The sequence below is a fragment of the Chanodichthys erythropterus genome, chromosome 20 (genome assembly GCF_024489055.1).
Source record: "Chanodichthys erythropterus isolate Z2021 chromosome 20, ASM2448905v1, whole genome shotgun sequence".
Taxonomy (NCBI): domain Eukaryota; kingdom Metazoa; phylum Chordata; class Actinopteri; order Cypriniformes; family Xenocyprididae; genus Chanodichthys; species Chanodichthys erythropterus.
This window is the reverse complement of record NC_090240.1, coordinates 35998660-36023311: the sequence shown is the minus strand read 5'-3', so window position 1 is coordinate 36023311 and position 24652 is coordinate 35998660. Positions and strand designations below refer to the sequence as shown.

The 24652-nt window shown below is 37.8% G+C and overlaps 2 protein-coding genes across 2 annotated transcripts; one reads left to right on the top strand and one right to left on the bottom strand.

Moving 5' to 3' along the window:
* Positions 1 to 5982: 5982 nt before the first annotated feature.
* On the bottom strand, positions 5983 to 9679 carry anapc10 (anaphase promoting complex subunit 10). The gene is made up of 5 exons (XM_067371186.1): positions 9525 to 9679; positions 8872 to 8991; positions 8696 to 8786; positions 8361 to 8481; positions 5983 to 6343 (listed from the first exon to the last, which is right to left on the bottom strand). Exons 2-5 carry the CDS (start codon positions 8984 to 8986, stop codon positions 6113 to 6115), a joined length of 558 nt encoding a protein of 185 aa, XP_067227287.1. The 5' UTR covers positions 8987 to 8991; positions 9525 to 9679; the 3' UTR covers positions 5983 to 6112.
* A 19-nt stretch (positions 9680 to 9698) lies between these two features.
* On the top strand, positions 9699 to 24579 carry abce1 (ATP-binding cassette, sub-family E (OABP), member 1). The gene is made up of 18 exons (XM_067371185.1): positions 9699 to 9845; positions 10877 to 11044; positions 11119 to 11204; positions 13053 to 13150; positions 13251 to 13368; positions 13461 to 13598; positions 13964 to 14033; positions 14491 to 14587; positions 19297 to 19386; positions 19485 to 19606; positions 19907 to 20128; positions 20734 to 20793; positions 21461 to 21519; positions 21604 to 21714; positions 21841 to 21983; positions 22064 to 22186; positions 22394 to 22505; positions 23919 to 24579. Exons 2-18 carry the CDS (start codon positions 10942 to 10944, stop codon positions 23964 to 23966), a joined length of 1800 nt encoding a protein of 599 aa, XP_067227286.1. The 5' UTR covers positions 9699 to 9845; positions 10877 to 10941; the 3' UTR covers positions 23967 to 24579.
* The last annotated feature ends 73 nt before the right edge of the window (positions 24580 to 24652 follow it).

Below are 24652 nucleotides of genomic sequence, written 5' to 3'. Positions count from 1 at the left end.
ATAATGCTCTTTGATGAAGCTTCCTGTTCTTCTGTTAATTTTACTTTCACTGAAGTCTTTTACACACTTGCACCGATGCTATAGATCCGCCCATAATCATGAATATGGAACAATTCATAATTCATCCCTGCTGAGATTGTAAATGTGTTTAGAATATCAAGTTATCACTTGATAGAATCGACACACTAAACACTTTCACAGTCTTCTGTGATTTCCTGGGTCCTGTGCAAAGACAAAACAATGCAATTCATAAAGCCATTTGAAAAGTAGCAAAAAAAAATGAAGGCATGTTAAAAAAAAAAAAGTGTGTACACAAATTTTAATATTTGATAAGTTTACAAGTCAGTTTTGCTTATAGTTATCAGATTATTCAGGTTTCTTTAATGTTGTTTTCTTTTCATGACATTTGTCTGCTGTCAGTACAAGAAAGATGGTTTCAAATCACTCAAGAGTTGCTTTAAAAGTTGTAATTAAAAAAAAAAAAAAAAATGCTAAAGGCGTATCTTTTTCGTCAGCACTTGACCCAGTAATAGTAGCACTTATTTCGATTTCTATTTTCTATTTGTGTATTTATTAAAAAAAAAAAAAAAAAAATTCCTTGCTACAAGCACTTTACTGATGTAACTGTGACTTCACACAGCACTTACATACTTTTGTTCTCATGTTGATTTGATTGCTTCTCCTATTCTCATTTGTAAGTCGCTTTGGAGAAAAGCATCTGCTAAATGACTAAATGTAAAAGTCACTTGCTTTAATTACTATGCTATACATTATGTTTTTCTTTACAGTATGTTTTTATTAGTCATTGCAGTCATAACATTTTTTATTTGAAGTCACAACAGTTCAGCAGGGTGAGTGAATGAAAACTATATATTTTGTGCATTTATTTTTATGTTTATTTAATGTGTAATTATATAAAATGACAAATTTTTATAGGTCTCATATAGTTGACACAGGATGAAGACTGAAGATGAAATGTAGAAACAGGTTTATTAAAACAGAGAAGATAGGGAGCGCAACGGTGTATAAAACATACAACAACCGACAATCAACTGAGAAGAAAATGGTACTTAAGTACTGAATCAACAAAGATAAGATATCAATGAATGAATATAACAAGATAATTAATCAAACACAGCTGAAGTCAACAAACTCCTAATGACAGTGACCATGGCAAGCTCAGGAATACAAAGAAACACAAGAACAGGAACGATATCCCTGCGGTGAAGATGTAAACAGCCGATGGCACAGCTACAGACCCAGAGCTCCACGGTTGCCAACAGCCCACAGTGGAGTCAATGGAGGGATGAGCCAAGATGTTGTGGTGGCTGGAGATGACTGACAAATACTGAGCTGGTGGATTCAAAGGCGCAGACCGAAGGCTGATGGAGCTGAGCGATGTCGCAGGTACTGTTGTGGCCAGTCTGCAGTGCTCTAAGTTGTTTCAGATGTTCCCTTGAAGAAAGCTCTCAGAGTCAGAAGTTTCAGGTCTTCAGAAGATAATCTTTATTGCCAGGCAACAAAGATGCTAGCACCACATCTGACCTATACAGCACAAAAGAGCATGTTTTATATGTTTTTCTTATCACTATAATCCAATGGGGATCCCTCTAGCTATATTTTTCTTTTAGCTCCACCCTGGCGTTTTGCCACCACTGTTTATGAATCCTCATACATTTCAGTTATATTGGTGGAAAGTCCCTGGTCGTTCTATTTTTTAAAAACATTAATCTTATTAATTAATCTACATTAATTAATGGTAATTTTTGGTACTTTCCACAGCTTGTTATTGTTCCCATACTTTGAATACATTTCTTTTTGGTACTTTCCATGCAGTAAACCTGGTATTTTACAGTATTTCACACAGGCTATTTCTACGGTTAATACGTCAATGAACAATGAATTTCCCCAACAGTACCAGGTACCAGCGATGAGCGTCAGAGGCAGAGCCAGAGTGCCCGAGGACTGGGGTGAAGCCGGTGTGACTGAAGATAGAGGTGAAGCTGAAGGGAAAGAGAGATCCGCTGCAGCCATAAGGGTGGAGGGACGGAGCACAGCGAATAGTAAGTCCGTGGTGGAGTAGAGTGATGACTGACCAAGGGGGAGCTGGTGGACAAGGGTCTCCGGTGAAGCCGAAGTTGGGAGGAGCCAAGAGCATGACCGGTGTCTGAAGCACAAGTAGAAGCACAACAATGAACTTGACATTGGCTGGCGAGTGCCTAAGATATCACTACTGATGCATCCGTGAGTAGAATACATCATCCACTTCTTGTCTGAAGGAGGTTGTCTGTGCAGGAATACTTGAAGCATGGGAAAGAGATAGTGTCTCATTCTCCTTTTTAGGGAACCATGGTTACATGCATAACCTAAACCATTCCCTTTCCAATGGGAACTCGCACCGCATCCTTTAGAGGACACTATGGGGAACAAATACCCACACAGCCACGCTGAAAGGATGAGTGCCTTACTGGCTGACATAAAGTCAAGACCTGGAGGAGTCCCCATCCCTAAGGTACACACTCGTGTCACGACTAATTCTCTATGGCCAGAGCCAGAGCTACAGATCGGCCGTCAGTCAGCGTCATTCTGTTCTTGCGTGGATGTTAAAAAAATATTTCATTTTGCAGTATAGCTAGTAAGTCAACAGTTTTCTTTTATATGTATTTTTTGGCTTATCCTATAGTTGAGGGACATGTTGTAGACTATTTAATTTAGCCTATTTTTCTCTGATATTTAACCTATTATTCTTTGTGACATTTTTTTAGGGTAACAAATAACAAATACAAATCTTGTATATGCAACATTTTATATTTATTATCCCCAATCACTCTCTTTCTTTAGGGAAAGTTTAAACACGAAATTCTGCAAATAATCTTTATCGGGACCGTCGGTCGGGAAGAAAATCACTATATGTGTATGGGTGAACACAGAGTGAATTTTAGGTGGGAGTGGGTACATGCGGAATAGAACTATTGCGGGAGCAGGTGGGAGCAGACCTCTAGACCAGAGCTTCTAAAGAACGGAGGCCTCAACAGGGTGACTCTAAAAGAGAGGAGGCCTAACTACATTCTATATTCAGGGCAGCTTCCAAGGAGGCTTACAGAGAACCTAACCACTCAGAACTTCTGTTCAGGTAGAGCCCTGAAGAGCGGAGGCCTCAAGCCTCAAGGAGGACTACTTTCAAGTAAGAGGCATAGCAACACTAACAAAAAGGCAGCAGCCAAGAAGGCTCAGCAAGATTTGGCAACCTGGCATTACTACCGATTCCAGCTTTAAGGATGGATGCCTCAACAAACTGACTCTCAAAGTGAGAGAAAGCCTAGCTATGTCCTAATAGAGAACAGCTATCAAGGAGGCTACTGAGAACATCATAACCTGAGGAGGCCTGGCAACACTCCATACTAAGCCTAAGCCTAAATAGCCAGGTATACTCCCTGCCCGTGCTATAAGGACACAGGACCTTGCTTGGGGGAGCAGAGGCCTCAGCAGGATGACTCTGTAGTGAGAAGAGGCCTAATAATGCTCACTTTTTACAAGCAGTACCCAAGGAGGCTAACAGAGAGCTTAACAACTTAATCCCTAGCTGGACTCAGAGGACAGATTCCTAGTAGTATGTACAACACCCGCCAAGAAGGCTGCATAGCGCTCTTACAATTAATACAGGCAGAGCTCAGGGGAGCGGATGACCAAAAAAATTGTTGCATTTTGGTTAGTAGAGACCTCAGCAGGATGACTCTCTATAGCGAAAGGAGGCCTAATAATGCTCACTTCTTACAAACAGTACCCATTGAGGCTCACAGAAATCCTAGCAGCTTGGTCCATAGCTGAACTCAGAGGACAAATTCCTTGTAGTACGTCCTACACCTGCAAAGTAGGCTACACAGCGTCTTTATTAAAGGTGCCCTAGAACTTTTTTAAAAAAGATGTAATATAAGTCTAAGGTGTCCCCTGAATGTGTCTGTGAAGTTTCAGCTCAAAATACCCCATAGATTTTTTTTTTTATTAATTTTTTTTAACTGCCTATTTGGGGCATCATTATAAATGAGCCGATTCAGGGCTACTGGCCCTTTAATTCTCCTGCTCCAAGCCCACAGAGCTCGCGCTTGCCTTGAACAGTGCATAAACAAAGTTTACACAGCTAATATAACCCTCAAATGGATGTTTACAAAGTGTTCGTCATGCATGCGGCATGCATGTGTCGGATTATGTGAGTACTGTATAATGTTATATTGTTTACATTTGATTCTGAATGAATTTGAGGCTGTGCTCCGTGGCTAACGGCTAATGCTACACTGTTGGAGAGATTTATAAAGAATGAAGTTGTGTTTATGCATTATAAAGACTGCAAGTGTTTAAAAATGAAAATAGCGACGGCTCTTGTCTCCGTGAATACAGTAAGAAACGATGGTAACTTTAACCACATTTAACAGTACATTAGCAACATGCTAATGAAACATTTAGAAAGACAATTTACAAATATCATTAAAAATATCATGATATCATGGATCATGTCAGTTATTATTGCTCCATCTGCCATTTTTCACTATTGTTCTTGCTTGCTTACCTAGTCTGTTGATTCAGCTGTGCACAGATCCAGACGTTCTGCCCTTGTCTAATGCCTTTCATAATGTTGGGAACATGGGCTGGTATATGCAAATATTGGGGTCATACATATTAATGATCCCGACTGTTACGTAACAGTCTGTGTTATGTTGAGATTCGCCTGTTCTTCGGAGGTCTTTTAAACAAATGAGATTTATATAAGAAGGAGGAAACAATGGAGTTTGAGACTCACTCTATGTCATTTCCATGTACTGAACTCTTGTTATTTGACTATGCCAAGATAAATTCAATTTTTCATTCGAGGGTACCTTTAATACAGGGGGAGCAGATGGCCAAAAACGACTAAAAATGCTCCCAACCCAGGGGCACCAAAGGAGGCTCAGACAGAGAGCCTACAACTCAGTGCTACTGCATAATCTGGCTCAGAGAACAGAGGCCTTAGCATGACTCTTTAAAGTGAAATAAGGACTAAATATGTTCCAAGCTTTCAAGGAGGATCACAAAGAGCCTACAGCTCGAAATTGCTTTTCATGCAGAGCTCTGAGGAGCAGAGGCAAGGACAACTCTGAGGAGAGCCTAACCATTTTATACTACTGCCTAGTCGAATTCTAAGGGCAGAGGCCTCAGCATGATGATTCTAACGCAAGAGAAAGCCTACTATGCCCAAACGCTAAGAAAAGCCATTAAGGAAGCGCAGAGAACATATCGCAACTTGATACTGCTGCCCAGACAGAGCTATGAGGAGTGGAGGCCTAAGCCTCACTCACTCTGTAAAGGCAGTAGCTAAGGAGGCTTACAGAGAGCCTAACAACTTGACACTACTGCCTGGCTGAGCTCTAAGGATGGAGGACTCTGCATAATGACTCTTTAAAGCGAGAGCTTACCTACTACACCCTACGCTCGAGACTGCTTCCCAAGGAGGCTCACAGAGATCATAAAGCCCCGGGTATACTTCACTTTCCATGCCCGGATGGGTCCGCGCATTTTTTAAGGTATACTAAACCACGGATGCGCCCAGATGACCGAGTTCGACACATGCGCAGTACAATTTTTTTCTATACTTTTACCTGACATCGTGTCATCAATGGGACATTTGCTGGGCAGGATCGGAAAAGAAAAATAGTGCATCCACCATTGCAACATAGTTCAGAAGATACACCAAGAGAAGAGGAATCAAAAACGATGGAAACATCTCAGGGTTAACAACTCAGAGCTGCTATCTCAGCGGAGCTCCTTCATAAAAGACCTATAAAAACCTGTGCATTTCTCTGAAAATTTGTGTTATTGAGCAATCCTTGTTTCACAGTTGAATAAAACACATTAAATGTGAGCTGTGTGCATCTCTGATCTATCCTGCTGTAATATAGCATCAAGAAATACAGGTTGCTTTCATCATTTCAAACAAACATTTATTTCCTGTAGATTTGCATGTACATAAATTGAAATTTGAACTCATCTTTACAAAACACACCTTGGCACATTTTAAAACATCTGAAACCTTTTAATTGTAGAACTGAGTCTTTTAGAAGCACCTCAGTCCGTTTTCAAGTCATCTGATGGTGCGGTACATCATGAAGTCTACAGTGGTGCATCGTGGGAATTTGCCGATGGAGCTCTCCTCCACGGGCGTGTAGACTTTGATCTGCCGCATGTGCGTGTCTCGTCCGTTCTGGTGGTTTGCCAACACGGCGATCTGGATCATGAATGTCCTGATGGGATTGTTCACCAGATCCAACAGAGGGATGTGAATCCACCCGCTGGGCTCCACCATCTCCAGCTGCTGCTCAAACACACACAATCTTGTGTTACAATCAAAAGGTTCATTTTGTGAAAATGCACATAATTCTGCTTATTACATGGTTGCTTATCAAATAAATGAAAGATTGATTTAAATTATGAATAATTTTATTATGCAAAAACAATGAGAACATGTTAAAAAATACTGTTTAACATCATTACATAAAATTAATGTACCATAGAACGCCACAAATGAATCACAATCAACTATTTCAACTTATAGATTAAGGCTATAACATTTTCAAGTCAGCTTTATACACTTTATACAATACAGATTGTTTCAAAGCAGATTTACAGTGATTAAACAGAAAAACAACAGAATCAATTATGCAAACTTCATCATATATGAGACAAATCCAATTTCAGCAGGAAACCAGTTTTACTAAAAGACAATAGTGTTAGTATTCAGCTTGAGTCAGTTCAGTGTTGGTTCAGTTAAAGGTGCAATATGTAAGATTTTTGCAGTAAAATATCCAAAAATGTTATATATTTTGTTCATTGAGTACTTACAATATCCCAAATGTTTGCAACTATTTGTAAATTTTGAGAAAATAGCAATTTTACCCAAGGCTCCGGGACATGTGAGGAGTCGCCTGTCAATTGCGTCATACCCGCATTACCCTTGGTTTCTGGTTTTATTTTGTAGAAACCATGGAAACACCAAAGACGCTTTAATATTTACATGTTTTAATAGACTAGGGAACAACTGTTTTGATACATTTATAGACAGAAAACTAATTATTGTTATATAACACGTTTAGTCTTATTGTTTAAATCTAATTTTACGAGTACCATGTTTACCATGCCTAAGAGAAAAACACTATTTTGTGAAGTAGCTAACATAGCATAATCAGATGCAGCTTTATTTTTAGTAACAGTAATACAGCATTACATCATACAATACATTTTAAAATTAATTGCATGCCATTTATCAACACAAGTCATCCAGCATTTAATATGATGATCTATCTTACTGCAGTGTGTAACAGTGTCTCACAGCAGCCGCCGAGCGAATAAAATATATAAATGTATCTAATATGATAAACAGAGCTGCGTTACCTCATACTCATGACCGGAAAAGCGGAAGCAGCGCTGGCGACTGTGTCATAATAAAAGTCCCGCTGCTCGTGAGGCGTGTGTTGATCAATCGCTCCAGCTCCTCGTTCAGCTCCACAACACTCGCTCCTGCTCTGCTTCATACTACAGTAACGCAGACCACATGTCCCAAGTTTCCGTGCTCAAACTTGGCATCATCAAGCTATGCCTTTGTTTTGAATAGGCCTCTAGCGACCTCTAGCAGACAGAATTATTACATAGTGCACCTTTAAGTTCAATAACTGTCTAAAGTTTTTGAAAAATCAGACAAAAAAAATACAAAGGTACAAGACTGTGTACCAAACGGCTTTGGTGAGGGAAAGAACTACAATCCCATGAAGCATTGCAAAGAGCATAATCGAATTAAAAAAAACGATGGAGAAATATAAACCTACTCATTTAAAAAAGTTGATTACATATATAAACAACATTTTATTTTTATTGCAAAATATGCATATAATCAAATATTTACGTTTTTTGAGAGCGTAGAGGGATTGACAGGATTACATTGTTTGTGGTGATTTATGGGAGTGGGTGGAGCTAACAAGCTCTTTTGGCACAGTTTGCTTGTTTGGTCGATCTGATTGTTGTAATTTTCTGTACAGCATCATGGGTAATGTAGTTTTTCAGCATGATTTCTGCTGTTAAACAATATTATTTTAAAACTCAGTTGAAATAATGCGGGCTGGCAGCTTCAACAGAAGTAAATAATATCGATTAACAACATCGTAGCTCACAGTAGGGCTCTCTTTACAGCTTATAAGTTATCGTTAAAATTCCCCACGGAGATACTGAATAAAGTTTTTACTTCCAGAACCCGACTGTTGCACTCTATTATGAATCGAGTTCAATTCAGTTATAAGCAGCTCTGTGTGTTTATTCAGCTCGTGATCTGCGTCTCTTACCCGGATCTCCTGCAGGTTGTGGAAGTTGTTTCCCACTCTGACCGAGATCTTGCTGGGAGTGTAGCTTTCATCAGATTTATAATCGGCATAAATACACAACATCTTCACAGTGGTCTTCCTCCTAACAGGACACAACACATTTACAGTCTTTCAGTGTCCAGAACATTTAAGCATTTACAAACACAAATATATATATTATAATATTCATCATAAAACATAAATGCATATTTTAAAATGTTAAAAACACATTTATTAGTACCAAAATGTCTAAATACTGCCAGGTTAATCGATGCAGTGGATCAATCAGGTCATTTAGTAGCTGTTTGAGACTCTACCTGAACTGAATGTTCACTAAATGTGGCTGAGAGCCATCGGACTGCCAGTACGTCTCCAGATTATCATCCCTCAACTGGTCGACTCCAAAACCTTCACACAGAAAGAGACTGAATCAATGAAAAATGAAACAGAGGCATTAATCAGGTGTGCAATGAGATTAAATAAGACCCACAACCTGGCTTGCATGAGGACAGTGACCACACTGCTTGTGATCCGATCTCTCGGACGGTACCTGTGCGCTCCAGCTGCTTGGGGTCGGCACCTGGGGGGGTTTTAGTGGCGGTTGCCATGGTTACTGAGGAAGAAAATGAGGACAGACAGATGGGATGGAATTAAAAAACACCCACAGACAGCATTAAAAAACACTTATTAAATAATAATGCAATGTACAGTTGCTTTACATTTACTAATATTGACATAAAGTAGAAAAAAGCATAACAATTCTCCATGTCCAAAAACACTAAAACTATGGCAATGCATTTTTAATTTAAAAATACTGTAATAATATATATATATAGCCAATGAGATGACTGGGAAAAAGTGTCATACATACATACACATACATACACACACACACACACACACACACACACACACCAGAACATTATTTTACCTACATAGCATCTTACAATATTATCTAATATAAACATATAGTTAAGAATATTCAACTGTACGGTATATATATCAAAGTAACATGACATTTACCTGAACACGTAATAAACACATTTACAAAGTAAAAAATATATTTGAATTTTACAACAACACGGTAGTTTAATCAAAAATATCTACCTTTAATCTTTACAACAAAACAAATCAACAGTTACTCACCGGCGCTCAAAAACACTCCCACAACTGTGTCTTCTCACATCGGTTTCCAAAACTAATGGGACATTTTCTTAAAAAATAGGTAAAATATAATCGCCAACATCCAAGTACTGTTCGCATTTGCCCGGCATTGGCGCGTTCTAATCACGTCAGGGCTCTTCGTTCCCGTCGCGTCCCTTTAGCGTCGCGCGCTCTGGCGCCATCTTTGCTACCGGTGTTGTCTCGTGCGCGCCGGAGTAGCACGCGCTGGTCGTCTCTTCACACAGTAAGAAGGAATTCCACGCTTATTAACGCGTTATACTGCGCTGTTCCGATCAGCGGGAGGTGAGCAGCGTTTTATTGGCATTTTATAATAATTTAATGGAGATTCAAAGGTAGTTTGACAGGCAAAAATCGCAGCAGCTGTGTGCGCATGCCGCCCTACGCGCAAGGCCTTTTCCGTTTTTATTTAAATATTCCCGTTATCCACGAATATTTAATTAAGGTCATTCTGAACAAAGTGTATGACAACTAAACAGACATTTTTAGAAAAAATCATTCACATAATGTGACGTTTTTGGGGTAAAATACCGGTGGGAACTCTCTGAGGTAAATTCTGGCGTCATCGTTATTCCCACAAGTGCGCGCGTTAGAGGCACGACGAGTGCGCGCACATTCTCCACGTGTTCGAAATGATTAAATGTATCGATTTCTGATCATTTAAACCCGTTTTAAACAGAGCTCTGAATGTAATTTTTGTCCATAATGTAAAGGAGTAGTACTAGTCTTATCAGATTCAAAGTGTGCCGTGGTGTAGTTACAAATTAACGGTCTGGTGATTGAAAGATTGCAGGTTCGAGTCCCATCAGGAGGTTCATGAACTGACTATTGTGTGCTTAAGACAATAAACCTCAGGTTATTATAGCAGAACTTTAATACGTGCACAGTGAGTCGCTGCATCTGATAAATGACTAATAAGTAATCAAATGACTAATATCTGTGTTCAGTAGGATGACAGTGCAGTCTATGTATGTTTAAACGAGCTGTCACGTGATGCCAGCGCTGCACTGTCAGAAATGGCAACTCAGCAACTTCATTCATCCAGATGGTGAGCTGTCTGTCAGTCTGACTCATGAAACCGTACATCAGACCAGGTTTTGAGATGGTTTTCTTGCCAGACTTATTCACTGGTACCATAAGGAAAGCATTTTGTGAGCGTGTAACATCTGGTTTCCATTTTATCTGATCATATGCATGAGATCATGTGTGTTAACTAGTGATAAACTTGGGCGGTCGTTTCTTACTGGTTCAAATGAAAACTCCAGTCATCATTTCCAGCGCAATGTTGGCATTAATCTTTATCTCCTCCTTTCTAGTGAGGTCTAGACCTCCTCTGTTCTTGTAGATCTCCATCGCCGGTGCGCGACATCAAACCAGCCAAATGGCCGACAAGAACACCAGAATCGCTATTGTAAACCACGACAAGTGTAAGCCCAAGAAATGCCGTCAAGAGTGCAAGAAGAGCTGTCCGGTGGTGCGCATGGGTAAGAGTCGCACGGTGAATTCACTTGATTTCAGGTTTTGTGCGTTATTGATGTGTGCTCGTGTGTTTTCTCAGGTAAGCTGTGTATTGAGGTCTCACCTCAGAGTAAGATCGTCTGGATCTCAGAGTCTCTCTGCATCGGATGTGGAATCTGTATTAAGGTATTTTAAGGACCCAATCACAGCCCGCCAGCATTACACTATAGCTTAACCCTGTGAAGCTTGATATATGTGGCCAGTTTCCCAAACAGAGTTTGAATTAAGACAGGAGTAGGCCTTAATCTAGAATAGTTAGCCATGGCCTTCTTAAACACAGATTAAGTACAGATTAAAGGGTTAGTTCACCCAAAAATGAAATAATGTCATTAATTACTCACCCTCATGTCGTTCCAAACCTGTAAGACCTTCGTTAATCTTCGGAACACAAATTAAGATATTTTTGATGAAATCCGATGGCTCAGCGAGGCCTGCATAGGGAGCAATGACATTTCCTCTCTCAAGATCCATTAATGTACTAAAAACATATTTAAATCAGTTCATGTGAGTACAGTGGTTCAATATTAATATTATAAAGCGACAAGAATATTTTTGGTGTGCCAAAAAAAACAAAATAATGACTTGTTTAGTGATGGACGATTTCAAAACACTGCTTCAGGAAGCTTCGGAGCATAAATGAATCAGTGTGTTGAATCATGATTCGGATCATGTGTCAAACCGCCAAACTGCTGAAATCACGTGACTTTGGCGCTCCAAACAGCTGATTCGTTGTGCTCCGAAGCTTCTTGAAGCAGTGTTTTGAAATCAGTCATCACTATATAAGTCATTATTTTGTTTTTATGGCGAAGATGAACGAAGGTCTTATGGGTGTGGAATGACATGAGGGTGAGTAATAAATGACAGAATTTTCATTTTTGGGTGAACTAACCCTTTAATAACATCTGGAATATGAAGTCCTGAACTAAAATAAACAAGAATAATAATAATAATAATCTGATTTAGCATGACCAAGGTTGTAAACCGAAGTTGCTTTAGTCCAATAATAGTTATTCATATGTTTACTTGATGAAAATTAGGGCTGCTTCTATTCTTCTAAATGACTAGTAGTCATTCATTTAAGCCATTAGTTGACTAATTGTTTATAAACTTGACGATGGTGTATCATTACCGCAGTAATCTGCCTATAGAGAGAAATGGACCTTTCATATGGATTACATAATCAGAGAGAATTTGTTTTTGATTCGAATTGGTTTGTTTAAAAGTAGATGTTTCAAACTTTCCATTATGACCTATATATTGTATTATCTATATGATCTATTATGATCTGTTATATTATCTATATATTATGATCTATTACTCTTATCTGTATGACATAAAATGATTTATCTTGCAGTAAAGCGCGTTATACTTAGCGTCTACACTTCGCACGAACACTTGGATTTATAATAGCGCATATTTATCTATGTTAACATTAGAGCCATGTAAAGTTGATGCTACTTGCTTGTTTCAAATGATAAGCCAAATTTGAGGTTGTTGGATTATAGAAAAATCTTTGGATTTCCTGCCCAACATGCACTAGGACCCACTATTAACGATCTCTCCCTTACAGACTGCGTGACTTCGCCACTTCCTGTGGAGTTGTTTTTTTTTTTTTTTTTTTGCTAACTAATAAAATCTTTGTCGACTAAGCCTCTTCTAGTCGACTAATGTTTAGTCATCATGTTTGTACAATTATACTAAAAGGCCTTTTACTTGCTAAAAAGTCTAATCTCTCAATCAGACGACAGAAGGCAAGTAGATTGTGTGCAGCAGTTTTGATCATATTGATCATTTAGAGGCTTTAGAAATGCATCAGATATGATTCAATAGGCTCTATAGGGTTAAACATGAAAATCAAACTTCATTTTTGTTTTATTGTTTGAAGTTTTATGCCAAATGCTCAACAACAACCATATACTTTAACAATTTTTTTAATAATATTTAATCTGGTTTTAATTATTTGTTTCATTTAAGAAATGTCCATTTGGTGCTCTGTCCATCGTGAACCTGCCAAGCAACCTGGAGAAGGAAACCACACACAGATACTGTGCCAATTCCTTCAAACTGCACAGGTACAAACGTACATCTCCTCTGAGTCATCAGTCAACCTCAGTCAACCTTAATTATGATTCAGTCTGTTGTGAGTTTAATCTGACTGTTTGTGTTTGTCAGGTTGCCCATCCCTCGTCCAGGTGAGGTGCTGGGGCTTGTGGGTACTAACGGTATCGGGAAATCCACTGCTCTCAAAATCCTGGCGGGAAAACAGAAACCAAACCTGGGGAGATTTGATGTGAGTTTCTTAACATAATCCAGATCTGATCCTAGTTCATATGTGTATTGATACTGTATTTGAGATCATGTTTGTGTATTTTTTTTTTTAAGGCTCCTCCTGACTGGCAGGAGATCCTGGCGTATTTCCGTGGCTCAGAGCTGCAGAACTACTTTACTAAGATCCTGGAAGATGACCTGAAGGCCATCGTAAAGCCACAGTATGTTGATCAGATCCCCAAAACCGTTAAGGTCAGTATCAGTCTAATTTTGGCTTTTATTTTAGGTTTATTAATATTTTAAAGACTTTATTTTTATATGTTATTCAATTTTTTTGTAATTTTATGTGCTTTTGTTTGATTTTTTTATTATTATTGTTATTTAAGTATAATTTATTTTAGTTTTTATTCACTTCCAGTTAATAATTTGTGCTTCAACTTGAAGGCAACATTTTTAAGTTTCGCTTTGTTTTTCGTTCGCTATAATTAGTATTTAATTTCAGCTTTATTTCAGTTAACAGAAATGTTAATAATAGTTTTAGTTGATGATAACCCTGGTCAGTATGTAATTTTTGTGTTTGACTCGATTGTGTTGTAATTCTCTGTTTTGTCCTGTAGGGGTCAGTAGGCTCCATCCTAAGCAGGAAGGATGACACCAAGACAGAGGAGCTGGTGTGTGAACAGCTGGGTATGTACACATGCGTTTCTTTTTGTGCAGTATTACCAAAGTCCCTTTAAGGCAAATCATTTCACTCGGTGGCCATCTTTGAAACGCCTCTTGGGCAGCTATTTCAGTCATGCAAATATCTCTTTGAATAAAGAAACATCAAATTCTCCTGAAGCTGTTCACCAAGCTTCATATTTTAAATCCTCAATGAATACTAAATACTCAAATCATGAGACAGTTTTTTCACATGCACCTGTGTCTCAAACCCCTGACTGTTTTTATAGCAACCGGAGCTTCTAATGGTGATTGTTGCTTACTCCGCCATATTGCGTGTTGCACTCCCATTCATAGTAAAATGAGTGCGCTGTCTTTGTATATCTACAGTCTTTGGTATTATTTATATATTTAGAAATGTGACTGAATAATAGTTAGTTTGGTTGCATTATGTGACTGACTGTTCTGTTCTCTGATTGGTCAGATCTGTTGCACTTACGTGAGCGAAATGTTGAGGACCTATCAGGAGGAGAGCTGCAGAGATTCGCCTGCGCAGTCGTCTGCATTCAGAGAGCTGATATGTGAGTCTCTCCCTGTGCTGCAGGGTTATTATCGTTGACTACAGTGATTATGAGCATTTTTGGTAACTGAAATAAAGCGCAAATAATTGAATATAAATACTAGATGAAAAACTAAATGAAAATTGGAAATGCTGCCTTGGCAACTAACTGAAATACTTTTTAAAGGGTTAGTTCACTCAAAAATGAATAATGTCATTTATTACTCACCCTCATGCCGTTCCACACATGTAAGACCTTCATTCATCTTCAGAACACAAATTAAGATATTTTTGATGAAATCTGATGGCTTAGTGAGGCCTGCATAGCCAGCAATGACATTTCCTCTCTCAAGATCTATTAATATACTAAAAAGTTCAGTTCAGTGGTTCAATATTAATATTATAAAGCCACGAGAATATTTTTGGTGCAAAATAGAGAACAAAATAACAACTTTTTAACAATATTTAGTGATGGCCGATTATTTTTGGGTGAACTAACCCTTTAAGATGAAACACTAACATTACTAATTGGAAAATAAGTAAAGTAAAACATATAAATAAAAAATAAACCTAAATAGTACAATTAAAAATAATAAAATTACAAAAGCAATAAAAAATGAAATTGTTAAAAAAAACATCAAAATAAATTATAATAATATATACATTTGAAAATAACACTGCTGTGCTACACACTTAAAGAGACAAGTTTAATAATTAAATTATATTATTATAAATAATTACATTTTTTATATTTATTTATAATATACATTTTGGTTTTAGTAATTTTTATTAGGTTTTTTTAATACTTTTTTTTGGTATTAATTTTAATACTTTTTGTATTTTAGTTGCGAAGGCTGCATTTCTAATTTTTAGTGTGTGTGTGTGTGTGTGTATATATATATATGAAGAGTTCATTTGCAAAAACCGATAAACGCCATTTAAAAAAAAAAATGAACTAAGTGTTGTGCATTATTCTCCATATACAGCACGTTCTGTACCATAAATCCATTTTGTCAGAAGAGCCGGTTTTGCCCACTTTCAGGCATCGCAAGTTCACGTTTTACAGCAGAAGCCGACAAGCGCCCTTGTTGTTTGTGTACAGAAAACGATAAGTCCGTTTTAGCGAATCAGCGCGCAGTATTCAGGTCAGGTGAAAAGGCTTCTAGTCACTTCAAAAAGACGCGCTAGCTGAGGGAAGTTTTATCAAAGCTCACTAAAAGTGATCGAGGATTTATGATTTCGACTCCTGTAAGTCCTTGTACACCATACACGACTTACATGCTGAAAAATTGGTTGTTCTTTTGCTTGTGTGTGTGTGTGTGTGTGTGTGTGCGCACGTGGGTGGGTGGGTGTGTGTGTGCGTTTGTGTGCACATGTGTGTTTGAGAGTGTTTTAAATGCAATTACTTGGGTTTTCTTTAACTATGAAACATGAAATGTGCAGGGTTCCTACGCGGTTTGGAAAAGTATGGAAAAGTATGGAATTTGATTTGAGTCATTTCCAGGTCTGGAAAAGTATGGAAAAAAGAAATCAGAGTATGGAAAAATATTTGTGTTTCCAGACTATTGCCTTAATTCAGTTTTCTAATTTATTATACCTGCAAACTAGTCACTTTGTGGCGAAATTAGCAGTTTTGAATCAAAATACATAATTTATGTGAATCGTTTTGATCCGGAGAGGTTTTTTTCGGGGTGAGTGAGTGTGTGTCACAAGATTCTCATAAGAATTGAGCACACTGAGGCTGTTTCTCAATATACGTTCCTCAGAGATCTTGCGTCCTTGTGTTCTTGCTTTACGTCATCATCAACCGTCGAAGTTCATTCTTGCCCTGCGTTCCAATGTCCATACTATCCATCCGAAATAGCATGTGAGATTAAAATAAGTGTGTCCCAAAGCATAGTATGTTGAAAAGAGTATGCCAAAAGTCCCCGGATGGTCCACTATTTCCGGTAGATTTTCGAAGTGTGGATCCGTGCACACTATAGAGGCTAATATTGCCTACTTTCCCATAGACTGGAGTGAGTCACGATCTTTCTTGGTGCTTTGTGGCGTGATGGATCGCTGTAGCGCTCGTGAACCGGCCATCTCTTCAGCTTTACTAGTTACAACACAAAATAAACATGATTGAACATCTGAAGGTATGTTGAAAGATACAGTACAACTTACTGAAATCTGTGTCATGTCATATGCAATCGATCAGTCAGTGTTTCAACCTCAGAAAGGCGTCAGTAAAACAGCTTGTAAACATGTCACATTTAGCCTACCTCAGAAAAGCCTTTCAATGTCCAAAAACTCATTATTTAGCTACAAAAATGAACTTTGAGAGGAGCATTTTGCTAAATATATGTACTATAGGCTATTAAAAATTCATTGTATTTGTACTTAACATGTGCTTCGATATGGAATATATAAATCCGTTTTATGACAGCCAGCATTTAAATGTTTAGGCTTACACAAAAAAAAAAAAAAAAAAAGAGTAGAAAAATAATTGTCACAGAACGTAATTATAAAAACTTCCTTATGTGTAATTTAGCCTATATGTAAGTAGCTTACAATCAATTTAAAAGTACAATATGTACAATTTTTGCAGTAAAATATCCAAAAACCACTAGGCTAGTGTTATATATTTTGTCCAGCTGATTACTAACAATATCTCTAATGTTTTCAACTACTTGTAAATCATGAGAAAATTCCCATTCTAAACAGTGACACGGGGCAGTGCAGTCGCCTGTCAATGACGTCAGTTACCTTTGTTACCGCCTTTACTGACGTAGAAACCACATGACAACAGTGCCTTGGACAAATGCGGAAGTAGTGTCTAGCGTCCAGTAAACCACTAGCTTGCTTCAAGCAGTTCCTTATTTACTTCTTGCACGTTTTATGGTGGATTGTGTTACTTATTTATGGAACATAATTACTGTTTACCATCTGCCGCTGGTTCTGTCGACAAGGACAGCTCCCGTAAACTCATGACCGGAAAAGCGGAAGTGACGCCAGCGACTGTGTCATAATAAAAGTCCCGCTGCTCGTGAGGCGTGTGTTGATCAATCGCTCCAGCTCCTCATTCAGCTCCACAACACTCGCTCCTGCTCTGCTTCATACTACAGTAACGTTAATAATCGCATCCATGAACATGAGTTCTTCCAGACTCCAATCCCTATTCTTTTGCACCGTCCGTTGAGATGGAGACCACATGTCCCAAGTTTGTGCTCTAAAACTTGGCGTCATCAAACTACGCCTTTGTTTTGAATAGGCTTCTAGCGACCTCTAGCAGAAAAAAAATATTACAGATTGTGCCTTTAACCTAATATTATAGTGATGTACCAGCTGTGGTTCCCTGTAGTTTACAGCATTAGTTGAGAGATTTTTTTCTTTAAGGAAATTTGCCATGTACTGTACCTGATAGGCCCCAAATTAATCAATACTGAATCAAAGGTAATCAAATCAAAATAAAATCGCAAGCTTCTGAATCAAAATCACATTCAATTGTGAAATTTGTCAGTGCTCAGCAAATGAATTAAAATAAATTTTATTTATTTATTTATTTTTTTCCATTTATGTTCTTGTCAGAGAGCACCAGAATGCTTCCTTTACATGTTAAAATCACAAAAATCTTCTCCTGCCCCCAGACCCCCCTACAACTATCTACACATCACCTTTTTCACCTCTCTTCACTTTGCAAATATGTTTATAGAGTTAGAAATTTCTAAAATATTACGGAAACTGTCATACTTCGCTTGTGCTACTCGTACTCGTAGGCTACTCTGTAAAAATACTTTGATACAAACAACCAATGTCGAGAACAGAGCAAGCACAGAGCAGAATGGATAAATCACAGAAGGATCTCTATAATGTAAATGTATTGAATTAATAGACAAATTAAATATTCACGCCTATGTAGCGAGTGGTATGTTCGGAAAGGGAAACAACTAAGTCATACCAACTTGTTAAACTGGGAACATATTAGTACTTGTAGATTTTATCCCCAACAAAAGTCTCACAGGTATGTGGTTTTTAAGAAGACAAGGGCCTAGACGTGAATACTAAATACAAAACTTTATTTCAACAATCAAACACGAATTTAAAAATCACTGTAGAACCCGGACTACAAACATGACGCAGTGCCATTTCCTCTCTCAAGATCCATTAATGAACTAAAAACATATTTAAATCAGTTCATGTGAGTACAGTGGTTCAATATTAATATTATAAAGTGATGAGAATATTTTTGGTGCGCCAAAAAACATAGAAAAGGAGACCGAGGCTCACCAATGGCAGAAATTGTTTGGAAGGAGGTCTGGAAATTTGAGTATGGAAAAGTATGGAATTTTGAAATGGAAAATGTGTAGGAACCCTGAATGTGGAGTTATCTGCTTTTGCTAAAAAACAAACTTTTAATATATATATATATATTAAAAGTTTGTTTTTTAGCAAAAGCAGACAACTCCAATATATATAAAACATACTTTCAATGAATTTTAATTTTTTAATTTACCTATATTTTTTAGAGTTATCTTTACTTACTCAAAATAGCCCAACTGCAGTTTGATTGTTATTACTTGGAATGCACAATAAAAAAAAACATGATTTGTGAGAATTCATAAAAAAGAGTTATCTGTTTTTGCAAAAACTCTTCATATATATATATATATATATATTCAGCTTTATTTTACCAATTTTAATAGTCTTGTTTAACAATAACACTGGTATCAATGGTGTTTCTCTCTGTAGTTTCATGTTTGACGAACCGTCCAGTTATCTCGATGTGAAACAGAGGCTGAGAGCTGCCATCACGATCCGCTCCCTCATCTCTCCAGACAGGTGAGTCTCCTTTCATGTTGAGAAAGCGGCTCTGATGACGCTGTCGTCGTTACTGCTCTTTACTAGTCCCTAAACCTCATATTCCTCTGGCTGTGCAGGTACATCATTGTGGTGGAGCATGACTTGAGTGTGCTGGATTACCTGTCCGACTTCATCTGCTGTCTGTATGGCGTTCCCAGCGCTTATGGTGTGGTGACCATGCCCTTCAGCGTCCGAGAAGGTACGACCCCTTGCATGTGATGTTTAGAAATGTCTGTTTTGACTGGTCCTTAAAGTCTTACATTTAGTTTTAAAATTTGAGATCATTAAAAGTCTTGGATATCTTAGTTGGTACTTTTAAGTCTTAAAATTATATCTTTAATTTGACTTTAATTTCAACTTTGTGCGTCAACAATGCTTCTGTTTCTATCACCTGTGTTTTGATCCAGAGATACTCTTTCAGAAGATGTGTAATACCGTATAATAGTGAAAACACTGATTGCATATTTTGACAATAACATTCTCTCTTTTTTTATTTCAGGAATCAATATTTTCCTGGATGGATATGTGCCGACAGAGAACTTGCGCTTTAGAGAGACGTCTCTGGTGTTTAAAGTGGCTGAGACGGCCGCTGAAGAGGAAGTGAAGAAGATGTGTCGTTACCAGTATCCCAACATGAAGAAGTGCATGGGAGAGTTCTCGCTCAGCATCACGGAAGGAGAGTTCACAGACTCCGAGATCATGGTCATGCTCGGAGAGAACGGTGAGATGAGAATGCATGCGGGTTTGTCCCCACACAACAGGATTTCTGATCATAAATATGTATTTAATGTTGTATATTTACGATTTTAGATCTGTGCGGCCCCATCGCCGAGCAGATTCAGTCACTCTAACACACCTCACACCACTGGAGAATCTGATAAGAGAGTCTGTAGAACCATCAAGATAATCAGGACTTTAGGATTTTCGGAAGGGAAGAGTTGGGCCCAAAATCAGCCTGGTTATCTTGTAGCGTGTGGCTGCCTTTAGCGGAGCTTCAGACACAGATGATAAAGTCCCACCCTCACCTGCGCCGCGCGTCGTTATTGCCTGAGGGTGACACGCCTGCTAGCCTAATGTTGCAGCCTAGAAACATCCCGAACACAGGAATTCAAGAAGTTAATATGAAAATACAGGCACTGGGGCAGTGTCTCTGTACACACAAACACCACCACACATGTCTACTTGACTATGAGTAATGATTGAGAGGCATTATTTTTTATTATGAGTCAATGCTTAATATACTTGTTTAAATCCTGCATAGTGCACATTTCAAGGAAGTGATTATTGTGATTTGTGTTTTCCTCTAAACGAGTCTTCCTGTTTCAGGAACTGGGAAAACCACGTTCATCAGAATGCTTGCAGGCGGCCTCAAACCGGATGGAGGAGGTAAAAATCACCACACACCAATCCAATATTCAACATATTTCATTCATTTTAACCACACAAATTCTTTTTTTTTTTACTAAACTTATTTAATTGGGTTGCAATATTACTACTAGATTATATTAGATTTTTGTTTTTTATTTGTTAATCCAAATTTAGAAAAATGGATCTTGAATGTCACATTTAGTCCAGGATCTCTTAAACATCATTTATTAAATTGTGCTGGTTTAAGTTCTCTTGGGAAACTATATTGGTACCTTTTTTTTTTTTTTTTTTTTCACAAGATGACATTTTTGGAGTCCATTTTATTTCAAAAGCAAATTTTAAAAGTCCATCTAGTTTTTAAAGTGCTCTTTTACAGTATGTCTCATTTCTCACCTTGAGAAAAACCAAAGCATTTTCATGGTGTTAATTTTTTTTTTTTTTTTTCTCTATTCTATTATTAATGCAAAGAATAATTACTAGAGTCTAATATAGCTTAAATACACATTTTTTGACTTCTGGAGCATTTATTATTTCTTTTTCTTTTGGGAAATCACAGATTTTATTTTATTTTTTGAGAGATTTGGGAATTTCCATCCCACAGGAATAGCAAATCTACACACAAACCGCTGATTTATACATGCAAACAGATAAACACACATTTTTAAATTTCTGTTGTGTTTCTTAGGTGAGGTGCCCATCCTGAACGTCAGCTACAAACCACAGAAGATCAGCCCCAAATTTAAAGTGAGTTTGAACTGAGTTTATGAGTGTTCGTCTGTACACTATACATCAAACTGCAGGAATCCTCACTCTGTGTGTGTGTTTCAGGGCAGCGTACGAGCCCTGCTGCATGATAAGATCAGAGACGCGTACACACACCCTCAGTTCGTTACTGACGTCATGAAGCCCATGCAGATCGAAAGCATCATTGATCAGGACGTGAGTACACCAGGGTTATTTATATTTCAGTTTAGGGGTGTAGCACCACTGTAGTACACTGCACAGACAGGTTAACTCAAACACAGGGTCACAGGTCACACTGGTTTCGTCTCTGTCTGCGTGTAGGTCCAGAATCTGTCTGGTGGTGAGCTGCAGCGCGTGGCTTTGGCTCTGTGTTTAGGAAAGCCTGCGGATGTGTATCTGATCGACGAGCCGTCGGCCTATCTGGACTCTGAGCAGCGTCTAATGGCTGCCAGGGTCATCAAACGGTAACATCTACAACACTTTCACGTCTTTTGATGAGGTTTGTGCTTATTTTCATATATTAATTTCTTTAATTGCCCGGCAGATTCATCCTTCATGCCAAAAAGACGGCATTTGTGGTGGAGCACGACTTCATCATGGCCACTTATCTGGCGGACCGAGTCATCGTCTTTGACGGAATTCCCTCCAAAAACACTAACGCCAATGCGTACGTACTTCATTTGCATTGATATTTTGTATGTAATTGGTAATCATGACTTGCCATAAATTGAAGCCTTTATGTATAATGCATTATAAAGGTATTCATAATGTGCATTGTAATGGATTATATATTCATAAATGATTGTAACCAAAGTTAAAATGCATGTTAACGTGTTGGTGATTATGAAACTAATGTTGAAATGTTTCTCATCAGACCACAGAACCTGTTGGCCGGCATGAATAAGTTTTTATCCCAGCTTGGGATCACGTTCAGAAGAGACCCAAACAACTTCAGACCAAGAATTAACAAACTCAATTCCATTAAGGTAAACATGCATTTTGAAACAACACTTTACCAATTAAACTGGCAGATATTTTTCTTTAGGATTACATTTAGCCTAAAATTAATCACTTTTAAACTTAATTGCCATGAACTCTTGATAATGAAGTTACGATCAGCTTTATTTCTTTAGTGCTTTATACAATACTGATCGTTTCAGCAACTTCAGTGATAAACAGGAAAATAATTGATGCATACTTCAAATATGAGACACAATTCTGCTGTCATTATTCGGATCAAGTCAGTTCAGTGTTGATTCATTTCAGTAACTATGTAAAGTTCAATCATGAAACAACATTTTCTGTAGAGCAAATTTAAGCTCAACTGAACTTATTTAGCTCAATTCAGTTTAAGTTTTGTTCTCATCCGATAGTGTCAGTGCAATCGATAATATTACTAATTATAGTCTTTTAATCCCTAGCAAAGATTTGTTTAAAACATTTTTCACCGTAATATGTGACCCTGGACCACAAAACCGGTTCAATTCTTTGAAATTCTGGAATCTGAGGGTGCCAAAAAAAATCAAAATATTGAGAAAATCACCTTTAAAGTTGTCCAAATGAAGTCCATGGCAATGCATATCCACTCACAAAAATACATTTTTGATACATTTACAGTAGAAAATTTACAAAACATCTTCATGGAACATGATCTTTACTTAATATCCTAATGATTTTTGGCATAAAAAAATTTGATAATTTTGACCCATATGACTTATGAATGGTTTTGTGGTCCAGGGTCACATATTAGTATCAATACTTCAAAGTTCAGTTGTAAAGCAGCTCTGAAAAGACTCATTATTTGGCTAAATTCAGTTCACTGTTGATTCAGTTTAGTTCAGTAACAGTGTGAATGTTGCAAAGTTCTTTATTTATGAAGCGATAGATAGTGTCATTATTCAGCTCGAGTCAGTTCAGTTTTGAAAGTACTGTCTTTGATCCAAACTGTTCCAGACTAGCGTGTTTCCTGTTTAGGCATCATAAATGGGGTTTCACACTTCTGTGAACTCTAGAAATGCTGTCTAAATAGATGCCTGTGATGGCTCAATTGAACCGATTGCTTCACAAAATGATTCAAATGATGTTTCAAAGTGCTTGAAATGCCACACACTGGTGATGCTGCTGGTCAAAATGGTAAATGCAACTCAGCCAAAACATGCAAACATATTGCAAATGTTTAAAACCAGTAGCCATCATTGTAGCCAATCACAGACACATCTGTTGAGCCTGTGAACACAGTGGCCAATCAGAATCCGCTTAACAGCGCTCAAAATGCTAGGCGGAAATCACAATTTTAAAATTTCAGTACCGACTTGGTACCAAAGTCGGTAGTTTTGAGAACACTAGCCAGTATTTTTGTACCTGTTCATTAAAACACTTTTTGTTTTGTTGTTTTCAAGGATGTGGAACAAAAGAAGAGTGGAAACTACTTCTTCTTGGATGACTGAAGATCCCAATTCACAGAATTCCAGAAGTTTAGCCGCTCAGTATGACATCAAACTGGCAAACGCCGGCACTGCGGACTTACATGTTTGACTGAATGACCACCACTATCACTCTGCCCAGCGGTTCCGTTTCAAACATACAGTTCTGCTCTCTCCTCTCGTTCATTGGTGTGATTCAACAAACAGACAAGACGGATCCTGTGAGATGAAAGCTAAGCTTGTGAAATCTTGCCAAAGAGAGGAGAGGACATGATTTGAGAATGAAACCTGGAAAATATGTACGTTTCTGGGTGAATTATTGTTGTCATTAACATAACTGAAGCTCTTTTCCGGTCACAAAGCGGAGTGAACGAATTTACACACGGCAAACATGCAACTGTATATTTTGAATAAAATATTTTAATCATGTTACACGTGTTACATTATATTAAATAACCTAATTTGGCTTTTGAGTTCAGCAGTCTTGTGAAGATGCAACTGAAGCTGAAATTAAAACCAGCTACACGAAATCTGATGTCTCAGTAATATTGGGTGACACGTCTGTGCAGTGAGAATGTTTACGAATAAACTGACTTTAAAAGGAAAGACCACAACTGAGAAAGATGTTCTTTGGCTTGTATTTGTTTACTTGGTGTCAACTACATCTACATTCTTTTTTTTTTTTTTTTTTTTTAACTAAAAACTGACCT